We start from the raw sequence: 16,942 nt of genomic DNA on the forward strand, positions 1-16,942 counted from the left end.
GTTCTTAAAGTTACATTATTTTGAACTTGTATGTTCTACTGGAGCTATAAACTTATCTTCACAACCTGTAAAGCAGAAGAGGGCAATTTGTCACCGAGGTCACCAATAGCTGACTGATCTCAATTATTTTGCTCAGATAGTTTTATGTTCCCCTCTATGGTTTTAAAAGCATACTGGAGGAAAAACCAATGCTTGGGTCTTGGCCCTTTCAGTGAGACCAACTGTTTCACAGCAAACATAATCCACTTTTGTACTTTATAGTTTTCTTTATTCGGAAAAGATAGAGTGAAATGTCAAAACGCCAACATTGCTTTCACTGTTGAGTTTGTGTCCTTTGGCATGCGCGTCACTGTGATGTACAGTTCTTTCTCTCCTCTGGGCTTTTCAATAGCAAGGTGATTGTAATAAACAAAATTTGTTCTTGCACCGATTTGGTTAACTACATGGACTGCAATTGTACAGCAGCAATGGGGTCAATGACCTGGAAGATTTGGGGCAGCTTGTGTAGCATTTAATAAGAGTCTTTAAACTTAATTTTCTTTTTGTTGTTGAATGAAATGGTGTTTCACCTCAGTTTTTAGCTGGCTGATTTTGTGAAACAAATTTTTATTATAGTTTACACTAGAAGCCTGGCCAATTATGACACACCTGTAATACTTCTCATTTCTCACTTCTCAAATGGCTTGACAGTGACTTAACTAGTATAAATACCATTAAGCCAGCTGTGGAATGAGCAAAACAGTAGCAGTTATGTCTCTGCAGTTCACTGACATGGCCCATTAAAATGTGGGTCATTCCACAGAAATAATCTTTTTGGAGCCGTAGTGGTAACAACTACTTTGGCCTTTAGAAAGGCCACAAACCTTTACTAGATTAACCTTTACCAGATCCTGGAGGGGATCAATTACCTTTAATTGGCAGGGACAATGGCTCCGCTGGTTGCAGATGAGTTTTTTCTTTCTAAGATTTGTCTTCAGCCCAGAAGGTCACCCCAGGCAGACCGGTTGTGGGTCATTTTCCAAGGACGCTTGAGAGCAGGTGCCGTGCGACCACCCTGGCCATGCAAATGACCCGGTCCCTGAAATTTGGAATGGGCTCAATGGCTTTGGGATGAGCATAATGTGGCGGAGCGGGTCCCCAGGAATTTCAAGGCCAATGCTTTTTCTGTAAATGGAGGGGAAAGGCTACATATGTGAAGCAAATTTAAACTGCATTGCTTTTTCATACAAAGGAAAAAGCAAATGAATGTCCGATTGTAAAAGGCCACTTTCACACAGTGATAAAGGCCATATATAGGGAGACCAAGCTAAAATAATCACTCATTACTCAGTTCTGCAACTGAAAGATTTATGAATGAATTTGCAATATCACTGGCACTCTGTCATAATCCTGAATGTTCTCATGTTTCTAAGCAAAGCTGGCAGATAAAGGCCAATTCAGCAATCCTGGCTAAAAAGCACAAGGCACAGATCGTGCGCCAGCAGAGCAATGGATGATGAGCTGGCCTCACCAGATGCTGCGAAGCTAGCTTATGAATATCATTATCACACAGTCTGTACACAACTTGAGCCTTAAACAGGAAATAAGATGAAGAAAGCCACATGCATACCCATACCTCAGCGAAGCACACAGTCAATTGAAAACTTTGCCACACTCACATCTTGCATGGGCTGCGCACATCAAAACATTGAAACACAAACCTGGTCAGTTACGGACACCCAGATGGGCTTCAGACTTGGCACATGACGGTCATCAATGATCCCTGGTGCTTTGGGAAATGCATCAGTGCAGTGATATCAACCTGCTTATATACATAAATGCAGTTAACTGAACAGTTATGTAATCCTATTTAGTGGGAAAGGAGAGCAAACTGCTGGCCATGCTGACTGATGCACCCGGCACCTGTTGACCCATATCCAGGCAGCACATTAGTTGATACTTCATTGCAAGCTAGGAATAAGCCACAGGTATAACTGTTGAAGGCAGTGCTGACCTTGCCAACCACTGACAGTGCCATCCCTGTGTTTTAGGTTGGCTGCAGGCCCTTCCAAAGCTCTGCCCTGCTGACCCCCTGCAATTTGAGGCAGTTCTCCCCAATTGGGGTAGGGAGTGCCAAGGTCTACAGATATTGTCTCGTGCCTGCTGATCTCTTTGGTATGCTATCTTTCATCGTACTACTTCCACTGTAAAATATTGTATTTGAGATGTTTATCTTGAGATAAAAAATATCACCCAATTTTTTTTGCACAAATAAGTTAGAAACATGGAAAAAAATCTAATAAAAACAATACTGTAAATATTTTTTAAAAAATCATAGCAAGTCTGTGGCAATTTAAAAGTTTTTTCATCCATGGAGCTTCCTTTGCTCCCATTCCAAATGGATGCGCAATAAATATTGCCGAATTCTGCAGAAATTGTTATTTAAGTATTTTTGAATGAAATTTGGGACGTTAATAAGCTCAAGCCATGAAATAAGCGCACTAAACATAGAAGCCCCTAACTTGCAGTCCAGTAGGAAATCGGTGCAGGACCTACTCTACCAATTCCGCACTCCCTTTGTGCCAGTTGAACATCTGCTCTCTTAGTGCATGGGCCCATTGAATCTTCCCTATAATGCTAGAAGAATGGTGGGAAATCCTCTTGAGAGAAAAAAAATATGCAATCTGTAGCACAGTGGCAATTCTTGGGGTGGTGTAAGAAGCCACACCATGGATACCCATCTGTTGATCTGCTGCTGCCTTATTCTGCATAGCAGAAGTAAACCCTTTGGACAAAGTAGAATAGAGTGCAATCAAATTAAATACCATAAAAGTGTTGTGTATATTCCATGGTGTATTTCATTCCAATGTTTGGTGTCGCTTCCTACTCTCGCCACGAGCTGGAAAATTTCATCAACTTTGCTTCCAATTTCCACCCTTCCCACACCTTCACATGATCCACCTCCTACTCTTCCCTTCCCTTCTTCGACATCTCCATCTCCATTTCTGGGGATAGGCTGTCAACCAATATCTACTATAAGCCCAACTCCCACGGCTCCCTTGATTACACTTCCTCTCACCCCACTTCCTGTGAGGACTCTATTCCATTCTCTCAGTTTCTCTGTCTCCATCACATCCGTTCAGACGATATCACCGTCTACATCTGCTTATGATACGTCTTCCTTTTTCCTCAACCGAGGATTCCCCCCTAATGTGGTTGACAGGGCCCTCGGCCGTGTCCGTCCCATTTCCTGCACTTCTGCCCTCACCCCTTCCCCTCCCAGAACCACGGGAGGGTCCCTCTTGTCCACATCTTCCACCCAACAGCCTCCACATTCAGCACACCATCCTCAGCCATTTCCGTCACTTCCAGCAGGATGCCACAATCAACACAAGCTTACCCTCCCCTCCCCTTTCAGCATTCCGAAGGGACCGTTCCCTCCACGACACCCTGGTCCACTCTTCCATCACCCCCAACACCCGCTCTCCTTCCCGTGCGAGCGCAGGAGATGCAACACCTGCCCTTTCACCTCCTCCCTTCCCACCGTCCAGGGCCCCAAACACTCCTTCCAGGTGAAACAGTAATTTACTTGTACTTCTTTCAATTTAGTATATTTGCTGCATACATTGCGGTCTCATTTCGGGTCTCACATTGGGGACACCAAACGCGGGTTGGGTGATCACTTTGCTGAACCCTTCCGTCCAGTCTGCAAGTGTGATCCTGAGCTTCAGATCGCTTGCCATTTTAATTCTCCGTCCCACTCCCACTCCCACTCCGACCTCTCTGTTCTCGGCCCCTTACACTGTTCCATTGAAGCTCAACGGAAGCTCGAGCAACAGCACCTCATCTTTCCATTCGGCACTTTACAACCTTCTGGACTCAACATTGATTACGGTAAATTCAGATCATAACCTTTGCTCCCATTTTTTCGGACAGCAGGTGCTGGTAATGGTTCTGCTGTTGCCATTTACAGTTCCTCTAGACCTATCTTTTATTTCTTTACTTGTCCCATTATCACCCCCTTTGCCTGGCACCATCATCCCTTTTATCATTTAATCTCTCCTGCCCTCCACCCTATCAGAGACCTTCCCCTTTGTTCTTTCCTACCATCCCCCCTACCCACTTTCCCTGGCTCTGCACTTGCTTAAAAACTGTTAAATCTTTACTTCTTCCAGTTCTGATGAAAGGTCTTCGACCTGAAATGTTAACTGTTTCTTTCTCCATAGATGCTGCCTGACTTGCTGAGTGTTTTCAGTATTTTGTTTTTAATTCAGATTTCCAGCATCTGCAGTATTTTGCTTTTGATATATATTTTTACCATCGTTGTTAAGCTTAGCTAGCTCCTCATTGCAATAGAAAAATAATAAATAGTTTGCAACTACTATGCTACGCTAAGTAAATTTTCTTTTTCTCACCATTTATAGAAGCTATTTGGCCTCACTAACTTTCTCAGCAGACTCTCCTTGAATGCTCCAGTCACTGATTTCAAAAAGGCGATCTGATAAATACCTTCAGACCAGCACCATGCAGATTTTAAATAACTGCTACTCAAATGTAGCTGCCAATCAAAAATGTATTTGAACAAATCAAACAGCTGTCTTCAGACAAACTGACCAAACATTGCAACAAAATTGATCAGAAATAACCCGCTTTTCTTTATAATCAGAGCTAATTCTGCAGTCCAGCATAACTGTAGGCTTAAATGCCTAGTTGCCTGCATAAAGCTAACTTACTGCAGTGTGCTGGCTGTTTTAAATTTTACAGGGTCAGCTCATTTGCATAATAATTCAGAGCTGCCTGCCTTGTGCAGGGAGGTAGCCTAATTGAAGGTGGGGGGGGGGGCAACAAAAATCACACTAACTGAATTTTAAATGCAGTCACTTAAATGCAAAATATCACATTCTTAGACACTTAGAAAGGCTCAAAATGTATTTCAACCTTTTAGCAGGCTTTAATAAGACAGACAAGGAGAGGTTTTATGTTCCAATCTCTAGAATTTATGGCATAAAGTTTACATTTTTGTTGATAGCTTTAAAGTTAATTGTTTGCTAATTGTGAAAAAAGGTGTAAGATTGAATTTAGGAGACTAATATTCAAACAGGGATTTCACTGATTGGACCTCCAATTGATTCAGAGATTACAAGGAGAGGAAATTTAGCATCAAAGTAAAAGGAGAAGTTTCGGCTGGTTGGAATATCCCCAATGCTCCTCAGAATTTGCAAAAGAAGTGCTCGAGAGCAAATCTTATTTATAAATATTAGTGATTCCACTGGGGACATCAGTGTAAAATAATTGCAATGAAAAATGTTAATTTGAAATCAAGTGTATGACAGGAGACAGTTTTTACACAGTTTAAACCAGGTTATCAATTAGAATATGAGATGAAGATTCTTCATAAAGGTTGGTGGCAAACAAAAATTTCAAGGTCATCTTCACAAAAGCAGAAACAAAGCAATGCAAGGCAAGCTAGCCAAAGTTTAAATTAACAGAATTTGCATTGTGGAATCCCATCTAATTTACATGTCTGCAGGTTGGTTTGCCTTGATAACTGGGGAAATTCAAATCCATATTCTACTAAAGCAAATCTGTGTCTAATAGCTAATCTATCCCTAATTAAAAGCCAGAGTTGAAACATTCAAAATCCTGAAAGAATTCCTAAAATGTTATTGGCACAATTGTTGCTCTCCTTTTTGAATGTTCTAATAGATTGATGTCACAAGCTGATCAGATGTGAGGAATATGATGGACAAAAGTCACAGCATAAACAGCAGTCCATTGGTAGCAGTGGGATTAAATAATCTTGACAATAAAATTTAGACGATATATCAAAAGATTTTAAAACCTTTAGGCATAATTATAAAATTAAAACACTATAATCAGCCAATCAAGTCACTGATTCCCAATTGCAAACATTACTGTAATATGCAGCATTTGAAAGTTTGTGTACAATAGCGCCTCCTAGTGGCAAAACTCACACTTTCCCTCTGCCAACACAAAGTTATTAGCTGTGGAACTTCAAATTCAATTATTCGGTTACAAACCGGGAAAATAAAACTGCAATAGCCATGTAAAACCTTAATGCAAAATAACATTTGGGCAAAAATAATCTGGCAAGAAATCACTTACAACACACTAAAAACCAGAGCAGCGATACGTTCAATCTGCACAGATCTGGGAACTCCAGCTCAGTATCATTCTTCTGCTTCCAACCTTCCTCCCCCACCTCTACAGCAGTCTGATCCAGCTCCTGTGATGGTCAGTCAGGTGTCAGGACAGACACAACATAGTCATTAAAGAGCAGCAACGTTGAATGAAGGTATACAACTATAAACCCTCCTTTAGTTGAAAATTACAAAAAGAGCGAACACAATATTGATGATATACTTCAACAGAAGTGAGATTCCTTGAAGTAAATTCTTGCTAGAATATATCATTTACCCAAAATAACAGTTATTTAAGATTTAGCAAGGCTACTGCCAACATGGAGTTTCACTAAGCCGAAAGGCATAGAAAAATCACACATTTAACATAACTGTTCTTCTATCACCAACCCTTTACTGTTACTTTTTATGCCGCTCTGCTGCATCGAATCCTTTATTTAACAGTTGCATCTCTTCTCCGTTTAATACTTAAGGTGCATTTATTTATTCCTTATTAGAATATTCTTAGTCAATATGATGTAATTGTTTCTGGCAAGTGAAAAGACACTTAGGCAAATTCTATAAAAATAGAAATCCTATTCACAGGTAATAACTGGAGCAGCTCCACAGTTGCTAACTTTTAATCGAGGCCTCCGGGTTTATGCCAGGAACATGAGCTGCTGCAGCTGGATCTCAACATTGTCTACACAGACTGCCAGCAGCAAAGGTTAACACATCATTTTTCCTACCTGTGGAACTCCTACCCAGACTCTAATGTCATTGCCTGGAATTGTGTTCATTGTATGTATAAATTTAAAGACACAGAGTTAACCAATACTTGTTGAATCAGGATTCTTGGTGCATATACTTACAATTTATTTTATACTTTTATACTCCCAGCACCATCAAGGTCAATTTCATGAGAAATCTGTTCTTGTTACAGTTGTCAGTGGCCATCATCTGTTTTTTTTTACAATAAACAAGCGGATCTCCTGTGGATTGTTCACACTGAGTCAGAGGACATGCTGTTTTATCCTACATGTAACATGCAACATATTATGATGACCACTGATTTATATTGATTGAATAACTTAAATTGCATTTTTATTACTGAGAATTATAGTTTTGAGTGTAATATTTTCAGGCTTTAATCCCATGATTGTGTGTCTATTTGTACATAATGTATTATTTGATAAAGAAAAGAGGAATATACAGTGTAATGGGGAATACATTATTTTGCTGATATACTTTAGACATTTTGAACTACATTTTGGTCAAAAATGAAGAGATACAGGTAAAACAAAGTAAATGATAGAAATAAATTATTTAGAGGAGATTGTGGGATAGGAGAGTCTGGGATGTGGAGGTATTGGGGATGGTGGGGGATACATGTGATGGAAGGGAATAGGGTGTATGATTATTGGGGATGGGTTCCTACTATTGGGTCTCCAGCTCCACTGTGCTGATAGATCCTGGGCCTGGGCCAATACTGCCAGGCCCCAGGAACTCCCAACTAAGCCAAACACAACATTACAGTTTTTTGGGTGACATGAGGGTAGGACAAACTCAGCCTGCACTTTGCCCGAGCCCCATCCACTCACCATCATCCCCTCCCCTTCATTTTCTCCTCTCCAATTTCCCCTTACCTTCCTATTCCCTCCCCTCCCCTCCATTTACGCTTTCCTCATCTCTTCATTTTCCCAATCCTCTCCCCATCTGTTGTTTAATTTCTTCCTTAGCCACCCCCTCCAGCTCACTTTCCCTTGTTCCCAAGCAAGTGAAAATATACTGTAAGCACAACATGTGCTTTTAAATATGGAATCCCAGGAATCCACCACTTGACCAGGGGAGAGGGGGAGGTGCAGGCACAGCAAGTAAAGGCCCGAGAGGGGGGAGGCCTGGGAACAAGAGATAAATGGGAGAGGAAGAAGAGGGTCAGGACCAGGAATAGATGGAAAATGTCAGAGTGGTCAAAGGAACCAACAGGGTGCAGGCCAGGGGTCTGAGAAGTGGTGGAACAACACAGGGGTCCCTGACAGGTGTAGTAGCCTGAAATGGGTCACTACACTGCCACCAATTCTGGAGACAAACCTGGGAGGTAACAGCCTCACCTATCTTTGAGACCAAGCATGGAGGAGTTAAGTAAAATCAATGGAAAAACAGAGACGACTCACCAAAATAGCGTGACAGATAGAGTGACCCAAGTAAGACTGATGATATAAACCTGACAAAAATGTTGCAGGAAGTGTTAGACTACAGTAAGCGCACACATACACAAGATGTATATGGCATCCCTTCCAGTATCAGTTCTAAACAAATGTTTACATATGTAACAGGGAATTCTAGCACCAACTTCAAATAGTAGCATGATACTGCAAACATTTTTTTTTAAATAAAATTCTTTATTCTATGTTGATATTTTCTGCACTACAATAAACTTTTGCAATTTCTTTTGAACACTGATCCTAGTAACTGGATACCGCAGCCTTTTCTTTCTTCATCAAGGTGAAAAAATTGTAATAAAAATAAGGTCATGCGAGTGGTCTTCACTCAATGATAGTTTCACTGTCCTGTACCAAATAGAACCAAACCCTACAAGTAAAACATAATTATACAAATATTCAAAGCACTGTGATCCAGTTCAGAAATAAATGTTCCTCGTTAATGAAGTTCTGGTCAGTTGGGGTATTGATAGAACTTCTGCAGGAAATGGCTTAGCAGTTTTTTTCTGATGTCATGGACACAGCATTCGTTACTTCCTAACCACTGCCGGATAATTTATGAACAGTGCTTGCTACTCCTGATTTCCTGGAGTTTTGGTGGTCTTTTCTGAATAAAATGCAGGAGCATAACTGCTATGCGGTGAAAGATCCGTTTAACCACATTTTGTCCACTTCCTAGCCTTTCAAACCAGGTCAGGGCTTCTTCAATTTCTTTACTGAAGAACAGCTTGACGCAGATTCTCTTCGCTTCCTCTGTGAAAACAAAAATCAGGATGTAAGGCAGCATGCATCAAACCATTTGCATGGTCAGGGACGTCTCCCGGTTAACTCTTGAAATTCTCATAGCAGCTAGAAGCTTGAAGTCATAGAAACAGCAGCAAGTTCTCGCGTGGCACAGGATGTGCATGCGACAAGCCCCAGCTGTCCTGCCATGTTAGCTAACAGTTATTTAAAGCTAAACAAACAGTTTAAATAACTGTTAGCTAGCATGGAAGGGCAGCTGGGGCCTGTCGCATGCACATCCTGTGCCATGTGGGAACTCCAGAACACTTCGCTTATCCTGAAAAACCACATGTGCGGGAAGTGCCGCCAACTGCTCGAGCTCAAGCTCAGGGTTTCTACAGTGCATACGGGAAGCCGAGAGTTTCGTGGATAGCACATTTCAGGAGGTGGTCACCCTGCAGCTACAGAGAGTTCAGGCGGAGAGGGAGTGGGTGACCACCAGACAGACTAGGGTGTACAGGCAGGCAGTGCAGAGTCCCCTGGGAGTGTGGCACTCTCAAACCGGTGTTCAGTGTTGAATACCAGTGAGGGTATTGACACCTCGGGGGAGTGCAGTCAGGAGAGAATCCACAGCAGTGTGGGAGACCAGGCTGCACAGGGGAGCAAAAGAAATGCAGTTGTTATAGGGACTCGATAGTCAGGCGTTTCTCCAACCGCCAACATGAGTCCCGCATGGTGTGTTGCCTCCCTGGTGCCAGGGTAAAGGACATCACTGAGAGGGTGCTGAACATTTTGAGGAGGGAAGGGGAACAGCCAGAAGTTGTGGTCCACGTGGGAACCAATGACATAGGAAGTAAAATGGTTGTGGTCCCGCAGTCAGAGTTTCAGGAGCTAGGGAGGAAGTTAAAAAGCAGGACCTCAAAGGTAATAATCTCTGGATTACTCCCTGTGCCACACGCTAGTGAGTATAGGAACAGTAGGACAAGACAGGTTAAAGTGTGGCTGGAGCAATGATGCAGGAGGGAAGGCTTCAGATTCCTGGGACATGGGGACCAGTTCTAGGACAGAAGGGAGCTGTTCAAGATGGACGGGTTTCACCTCAACAGAGCAGGGACCAATGTCCTTGCAGGGAGGTTAACTAGTGCTGTGGGGAAGGGTTTGGTAGGGGGATGGGCTCCAGGAGGAAACATTAGAGAGGAGAAATAAAGTGCATGGGAGGGACAAGTAGCACTAGAGTAAAGAGTAGTTCAGAAATAGGAGAGATCAGACAGGGGCAAATGAGAGGCTGTCTAAGATGAGATTGGAGTGCATGTGCGTAAATGCACACAGCGTGGTAATAAGGTTGGTGAGCTGTAGGTTCAAGTTGCCACATGGGACTATGATATAGAGCCAATAACAGAGACCTGGCTCAAAGAAGGGGAGGATTGGGTACTTAATATTCCTGGCTACAAGGCATTCAGGAAAGGTAGGGAAGGAAAGGAAGGAGGGGGTGGCAGTATTGATCAAAGAAACTATTACAGCACTGGAAAGGGATGATATAGTTTTGGGGTCATGGACAGAAACTATTTGGTTAGAATTAAGGAACAATAGAGGAGCTATTAAGCTACTGGGTGTGTACTATAAACCACCAAATAGCGGGAAGGAGATAGAGGAGCAAATTTGCAGGCAAATTACAGAAAGATGCAAGAACTATAAAGTAGTGATAATGGGAGACTTCAATTATCCCAATATAGACTAGGATAGTAACAGTGTAAAGGGCAAAGAGGGGGAGGATTTCCTGAAACGTGTTCAAGAGAACTTTCTGGAACAGCGTGTTTCCAGTCCAACCAGAAAGGAAACAGTGCTGGATCTAGTTCTGGGGAATGAAGTGGGGCAGGTGGAGCATGTTTCAGTGGGGGAGCATTTGGGGTACAGTGTTGATAATATCATTTAGGCTTAGAATAGTTATAGAAAAGGACAAGGAACGATCAAATGCGAAAATGCTTAACTGGAGGAGGGCAAATTTCAGTGAGTTAAAAAGGGATCTTGCCCAGGTGGATTGGAATCAAAAATTGGTAGGCAAAACAGTAACTGAACAATGGGAGGCATTCAAAGAAGAGTTGGTTCGGGTACAGAGTAAACACATTCCTGCGAGGGGAAAGGAAAGGCATCCAAAGCTAGAGCTCCCTGAATGACTAAAGATATAGAGATTAAAATGAAACAGAAAAAGGAGGATTATGACGAATGTAAGGTTCATAATAGAGAAGAGAACCAGGCTGAATACAGAAAATGCAGAGGAGATCTAAAAAAGGGAACAAGAGGGGCAAAGAGAGAGTATGACAATAGATTAGCGGCTCGCATAAAAAGGGAACCCAAAAGTTTTTTATAAACATATAAATAGTAAAAGGGTAGTCAAAGGAGGCATGGACTGATTAGGGACAAAAAAAGATCCTGTGGAGGCAGAGGGCATGGCTGAGGTACTAAATGAATACTTCGCATCGGTCTTCGCTAGAGAAGAGGATGCTGCCATTGTAGCAGTGAAGTAGTGGATAGGATAAAAATAGATAAAGAGAAGGTACTTAAAAGATTAGCAGCAATCAAAGTAGAAAAGTCACCCGGTCCAGATGGGATGCATCCTAAATTACTGAGTGAAGTACGGATAGAAATTGCGGAGGTTCTGGCCACAATCTTCCAACCCTCCTTAGATATGGGGACGGTGCCAGAAGATTGGAGGATTGCTAATGTTACACCCCTGTTCAAAAAAGGGAAGAGGGATAAACCTGGCAATTACAGGCCAATCAGCCTAACATCGGTGATGTGGAAACTTTTAGAGACAATAATCAGGGACAAAATAAATTGGCACTTGGAAAAGTACGGGCTAATAAATGAAAGTCAGCATGGATTTGTTAAAGGAAAATCATGTTTGACTTGATTGAGTTCTTTGATGAAGGAATGGAGAGGGTTGATGAAGGTAGTGCAGTTGATGTTGTGTATATGGACTTTCAAAAGGCATTTGATAAAGTACCACATAATAGACTTGTTAGCAAAATTAAAGCCCATAGGATTAAAGGGACAGTGGCAGCGTGGATACAAAATTGGCTAAGAGACAGAAAGCAGAGAGTAGTGATGAATGGTTGTTTTTCAGACTGGAGGGAAGTATACAGTGGTGGAGGACATAGACTGACTGGTGAAATGGGCAGACACATGGCAGATGAAATTTAATGCAGAGAAGTGAGAAGTGATGCATTTTGGTAGGAAGAATGAGGAGAGGCAATATAAACTAAATGGTACAATTTTAACAGGGGTGCAGGAACCTGGGGGGGGGGGGGGGAACATACACAAATCTTTGAAGGTGGCAGGTCAAGTTGAGAAGGCGGTTAAAAAAACATAAGGGATCCTGGGCTTTATTAATAGAGGTATAAAATACAAAAGCAGGAAGTTATGCTAAACCTTTATAAAACACTGGTTAGGCCTCAGCTGGAGTATTGTGTTCAATTCTGGGCCCCACACTTTAGGAAGAATGTCAAGGCCTTAGAGAGGGTGCAGAAGAGATTTGATGCCAGGGATGAGGGACTTCAGTTATGTGGAGAGACTGTAGTTGTTCTCCTTAGCACAGAGAAGGTTAAAGGGAGATTTGATAGAGGTGTTCAAAATCATGAACGGTTTTGACAGAGTAAATAAGGAGAAACTGTTTCCGGTGGCAGAAGGGTCGGTAACCAGAGGACACAGATTTAAGGTGATCGGCAAACGAGCCAGAGGCGACATGAGGAAACATTTTTTTACGCAGCGAGTTGTAATGATCTGGAATGCACTGCCTGAAATGGTGGTGGAAGCAGATTCAATAGTAATTTTCAAAAGGGAATTGGATAAATACTTGAAGGGAAAACATTTATAGGGCTATGGGGAATAGGACTAAATGGATAGCTCTTTCAAAGAGCCGGCACAGGCACGATGGGCCGAATGGCCTCCTCCTATGCTGTAACTGCTATGAAGTAAAAAGTTAATGTTGCCATGTAAATCACTATTTTCTAAGAAGGGTGAAGGTCTCCTTTCAACACTAACACTTTGAACAACAGAGATATTCACTAACAGAGATATTCACTAACTGGATTGCCAGTGTGGATCAAACGACGAAGGTGAGAAATTTACTGTCGACTTAAATGATAACTAAAGGAAATCACAACTCAGGTGCCAATTCACCTGGGCTGCCTGATGGTTATCATGAGCTTGTTTGCATTTCATCTAAAGTATCACATTTGCTGACACCGTAAACAGTCAAAACGATCGCTCACTATACCGTTCCAATTTATTTTCTTTCCCCAAAAAGTTTTTATTTCATGACCTTTGCCTACATGGAAATGCTAGTGACTGGACCTTATACTCCTCCATGATTTCATTATTTGAGAAACAAGATGGGCCTTTGCACCATGAAGTTTTTGCTGGTGATTCCACCATACAGCATAGTTTCTCATCTCTGAGGCTTTCAAAGATACTGGAGGTAATTTTAACCCCCAAGGATGGGTGGGTTGGGTCCGGATGGGAATGCAAAAATTGTAAAATCCGACGCCAACTCGCCCACTTCCAGTTTTAACAAAGGCGGGTTGGGGGTGGGCGACCAATCCACTCTCAGTAGGCGAGTCAGTCAGTGAAATCTTTGAAGGAGGCTGCATGCCTCCATTTTAATAGCTGCTTTATTTTTAACTCCTGGGGCTGTGATTCCGGGGCCTGCTGATTCTCACCATGAGAAGGGCCAGATCAACAGGTAAATGCCTTTATTGGACTGCTTGTGAGCCAGGAAGAGCAGGAGTGTTTCCTCCAGTTCCAATAAGCTTACCTCTGCGATCTGACACACATGATCGGCTGCCTCCCACCACCATGTCTCCGACTCCCCCCCACCCCGATATCTCCGAACCCCCCCATGATGTCCGATCCCCCTGATCAATCCACGGCCCTCCCCCGATGTATGTGCCCCCTCTCTCCAATGTCCGGCCCCAACACCCCCCCTGATGACAGCAATCTGGCTGGCTGCCTGTCAAGCGGGAAATGCTGAAAAATTTTAAAAGACGTCCTGACATCAAAATCGTCAGGACGTCCAGGAAACCTTTACTTCTGGGTTTCCTGTCCTGAAATCCTCCCCCCTGCTCGGAATAAAAATTCAGGCCACTTTCCCAGAAAAAGGAAAAAAAATAATAACAATTAGTGTGAGTGAACCTAATGGCCTAGGTGTCCACTTGTAGTGGCCAGTTATACAATAGCTTTATTGAGACCAGGGAGCACTGTTAACTGGGGATATGGGGTGTGACTTATAGGAAAACAGACATAACAGAAGACAACTAGAATCGTGTTGGGAATAAAAATGTCTCATTTATAAGATCGTTCCCATTAATGTAAAGCCAGTTAGCATGCAATGGCAATCAGAAGGTGCTAAAAACGATATCCTCCAAAGAACTGTCCTACATTAAGAGTAAGCCAACTGTACATAATATTCAAGCATAAATTTACAAGTATCTTCCCTCACAAATGAAGAGTTGTCATTTTGTGGTTACCTGCCAATTGAAAATGCTACATTAGTAAATCATTATTACAGAATGACCAGAAGTATTTTACTGAACAAAAAATGTTGGACAGCAATTATAATCAGCTTCTGTTGTAAATATATTTCGTAGTTGAAAATTTGGGCTCATTTACTTAGTGCAGCTCAACAGAATTTGCCAAGAAATAATATGCTAAGATCATATACTCCACAATGGGAGCAGGTGGCAAAGGCATTGAAATATTATATCTGTTTCAGAATTCTGTTTAAACCAGGTTTGCATTTATTCAGATTCCACTGTATTGTCAAATTAGCAACTCTGTCAATTGAATGGAGAGGAGGACAATTCCTTTAGGTATCATTCAGAGGACAAAATGTGTATTTTTCAGTCAGGAACCAGTTTCCTCAAGAATATCAGATTTAACAAATAGAAATATTAATATTTTTAAATAATTATTTCATTCATTTGACCATTAACTTACAAGCAGTTATGTTAAAGCTGTAAAAGATTCCTTAACTAGTTTCCTCAGATGATTGTAATGAATTTTCAAAATGTATCTGATTCAAGTATTCAAATCTTTGAGGATTTGTTTATAAAAGACAGAACAAAATTCAAAACACTTTTACTGTAAATATTTATTAGGAAACACTACAAATCTTCCAGTTACGTTTTGTTTTGTTTTGGTTATTTCCCCCTCCCTCACTTCTGGAGTGACACTATCACAACAACAGCTTGCATTTCTATAGCGCCTTTAACGTAGTAAAACGTCCCAAGGTGCTTCACAGGGGCATTATCAAACAAAATTGACGCTGAGCCACATAAGGACATTTTGGTCAGGTGACCAAAAACGTGGTCAAAGAGGTAGGTTTTAAGGAGCGTCTTAAAGGAGGAGAGGGAGATAGAGAGGCGGAGTGGTTTAGGGAGGCAATTCCAGAGCTTAGGGCCTAGGCACAGCCGCCAATGGTGGAGCAATTAAAATCGGGGATGCGCAAGAGGCAAGAATTAGAGGAGCGCAGAGATCTCAGAGGGTTGTAGTGCTGGGCAAGGTTACAGAGATAGGGAGGGGCGAGGCCATGGTGGGATTTGAAAAACAAGGATGAGAATTTTAAAATTGAGGACAGATCAGTGGTCAAGAGGACAAGAACAGTCCCCAACTGTTAACATTTCCACGGATGTAAGCAATACTACAGAAGGAAATGTCCCCCCCACCTTACCACTTCAGTCTAGGATCAGCTATACAACAGAGTTTGTGCTGATTCACCACCTTCTAATGTCACACCTAAGCAGAATTTGCTGCACTACTGCAGTTTACATTAAGCTGAGTTTTGGATGAGCTCAAGTTTACGGAGGGTGCAAGGAGGGAGGCCGGCCAGGAGAGCATTGGACAGGAACCTCACCACAGAGTCAAATAGGACACAGAGGTTGCAAACCATCTGGTTCAGCCTTAGACAGAGACCAGGGAGGGGGAGGGGGAATCGGTGGCCAGGGAACGGAGTTTGTGGCAGGGAACGGAGTTTGTGGCGGGGACCGGACAATAGCTTCAGTCTTCCCAATATTTAATTGGAGGTAATTTCTGCTCATCCAATATTGGGTAACTGACAAGCAGTCTGACAAATCAGATGCAATGGGGTGGTTGAGAGAGGTCGTGGTGAGGTAGAGCCAGGTGTCATCAGCCTGCATGTGGAATGTGACATCATCCGAAAACATGACGTCACCAAGGGGCTTGAAGGACTCCAGAGGTAATAGTGCTGGAGCGGGAAGGGAAGCCACTGTCAGAGATTCTCTGGCTACAACTGGATAGGTAAGAATGGAACCAGACGAGGGCAATCCCACTCAGCTGGACAACGGAGGAGCGGCGTTGAGTAGGATGGTGTGGTCAACCGTGTCAAAGGCTGCAGACAGGTCGAGAAGGATGAGGGGGGATAGTGCACCAGTCACATAGGATGTCATTTGTGACTTTGATAAGGGTCCTTTCAGTGCTGTGGCAGGGGCATAAAGCTGATTGGAGAGGTTCAAACATGGAGTTGCAGGAGAGATGGGCACGGATTTGGGAGGTGACAACACATTCAAGGACTTTGAAGAGAAAAGGGAGGTTGGAAATGGGGCGGTAGTTTGCAAGGACAGAGGGATCAAGAGCGTTTTTTTTTGTTTTTTTTAACCTTTATGCTTCTCTAAGGATAGACCTAACTAGTCTGTCAGATATTTTCCAACATTAGAATTTTAACTGGCAATCAGATGGTGGTGAGTTGATGCATGCATACACAGAGCTCTAATTTCCCCAGCCAAACGGGGGTGCAATTGGGATAGAACAACTTGGTGATTTCTGCTTGCACCACTCTGTTAAGCATTTTCTGCATTAGCTACT

General features: G+C 42.5%; 1 protein-coding gene across 1 annotated transcript in view; it reads right to left on the reverse strand.

Annotated features, from left to right (window-relative positions):
* Positions 1-8,500: 8,500 nt before the first annotated feature.
* The window catches only part of dmap1 (DNA methyltransferase 1 associated protein 1), a 75,865-nt gene continuing 67,423 nt past the window's right edge, over positions 8,501-16,942 (reverse strand). Inside the window, exon 11 of the mRNA XM_067990130.1 lies at positions 8,501-9,094. Coding sequence (XP_067846231.1) covers positions 9,035-9,094 — 60 coding nt within the window. The 3' untranslated portion in view covers positions 8,501-9,034. The remainder of the gene's footprint in view (positions 9,095-16,942) is intronic.

Source organism: Heptranchias perlo, chromosome 9 (assembly GCF_035084215.1).
Source record: "Heptranchias perlo isolate sHepPer1 chromosome 9, sHepPer1.hap1, whole genome shotgun sequence".
Lineage (NCBI taxonomy): Eukaryota > Metazoa > Chordata > Chondrichthyes > Hexanchiformes > Hexanchidae > Heptranchias > Heptranchias perlo.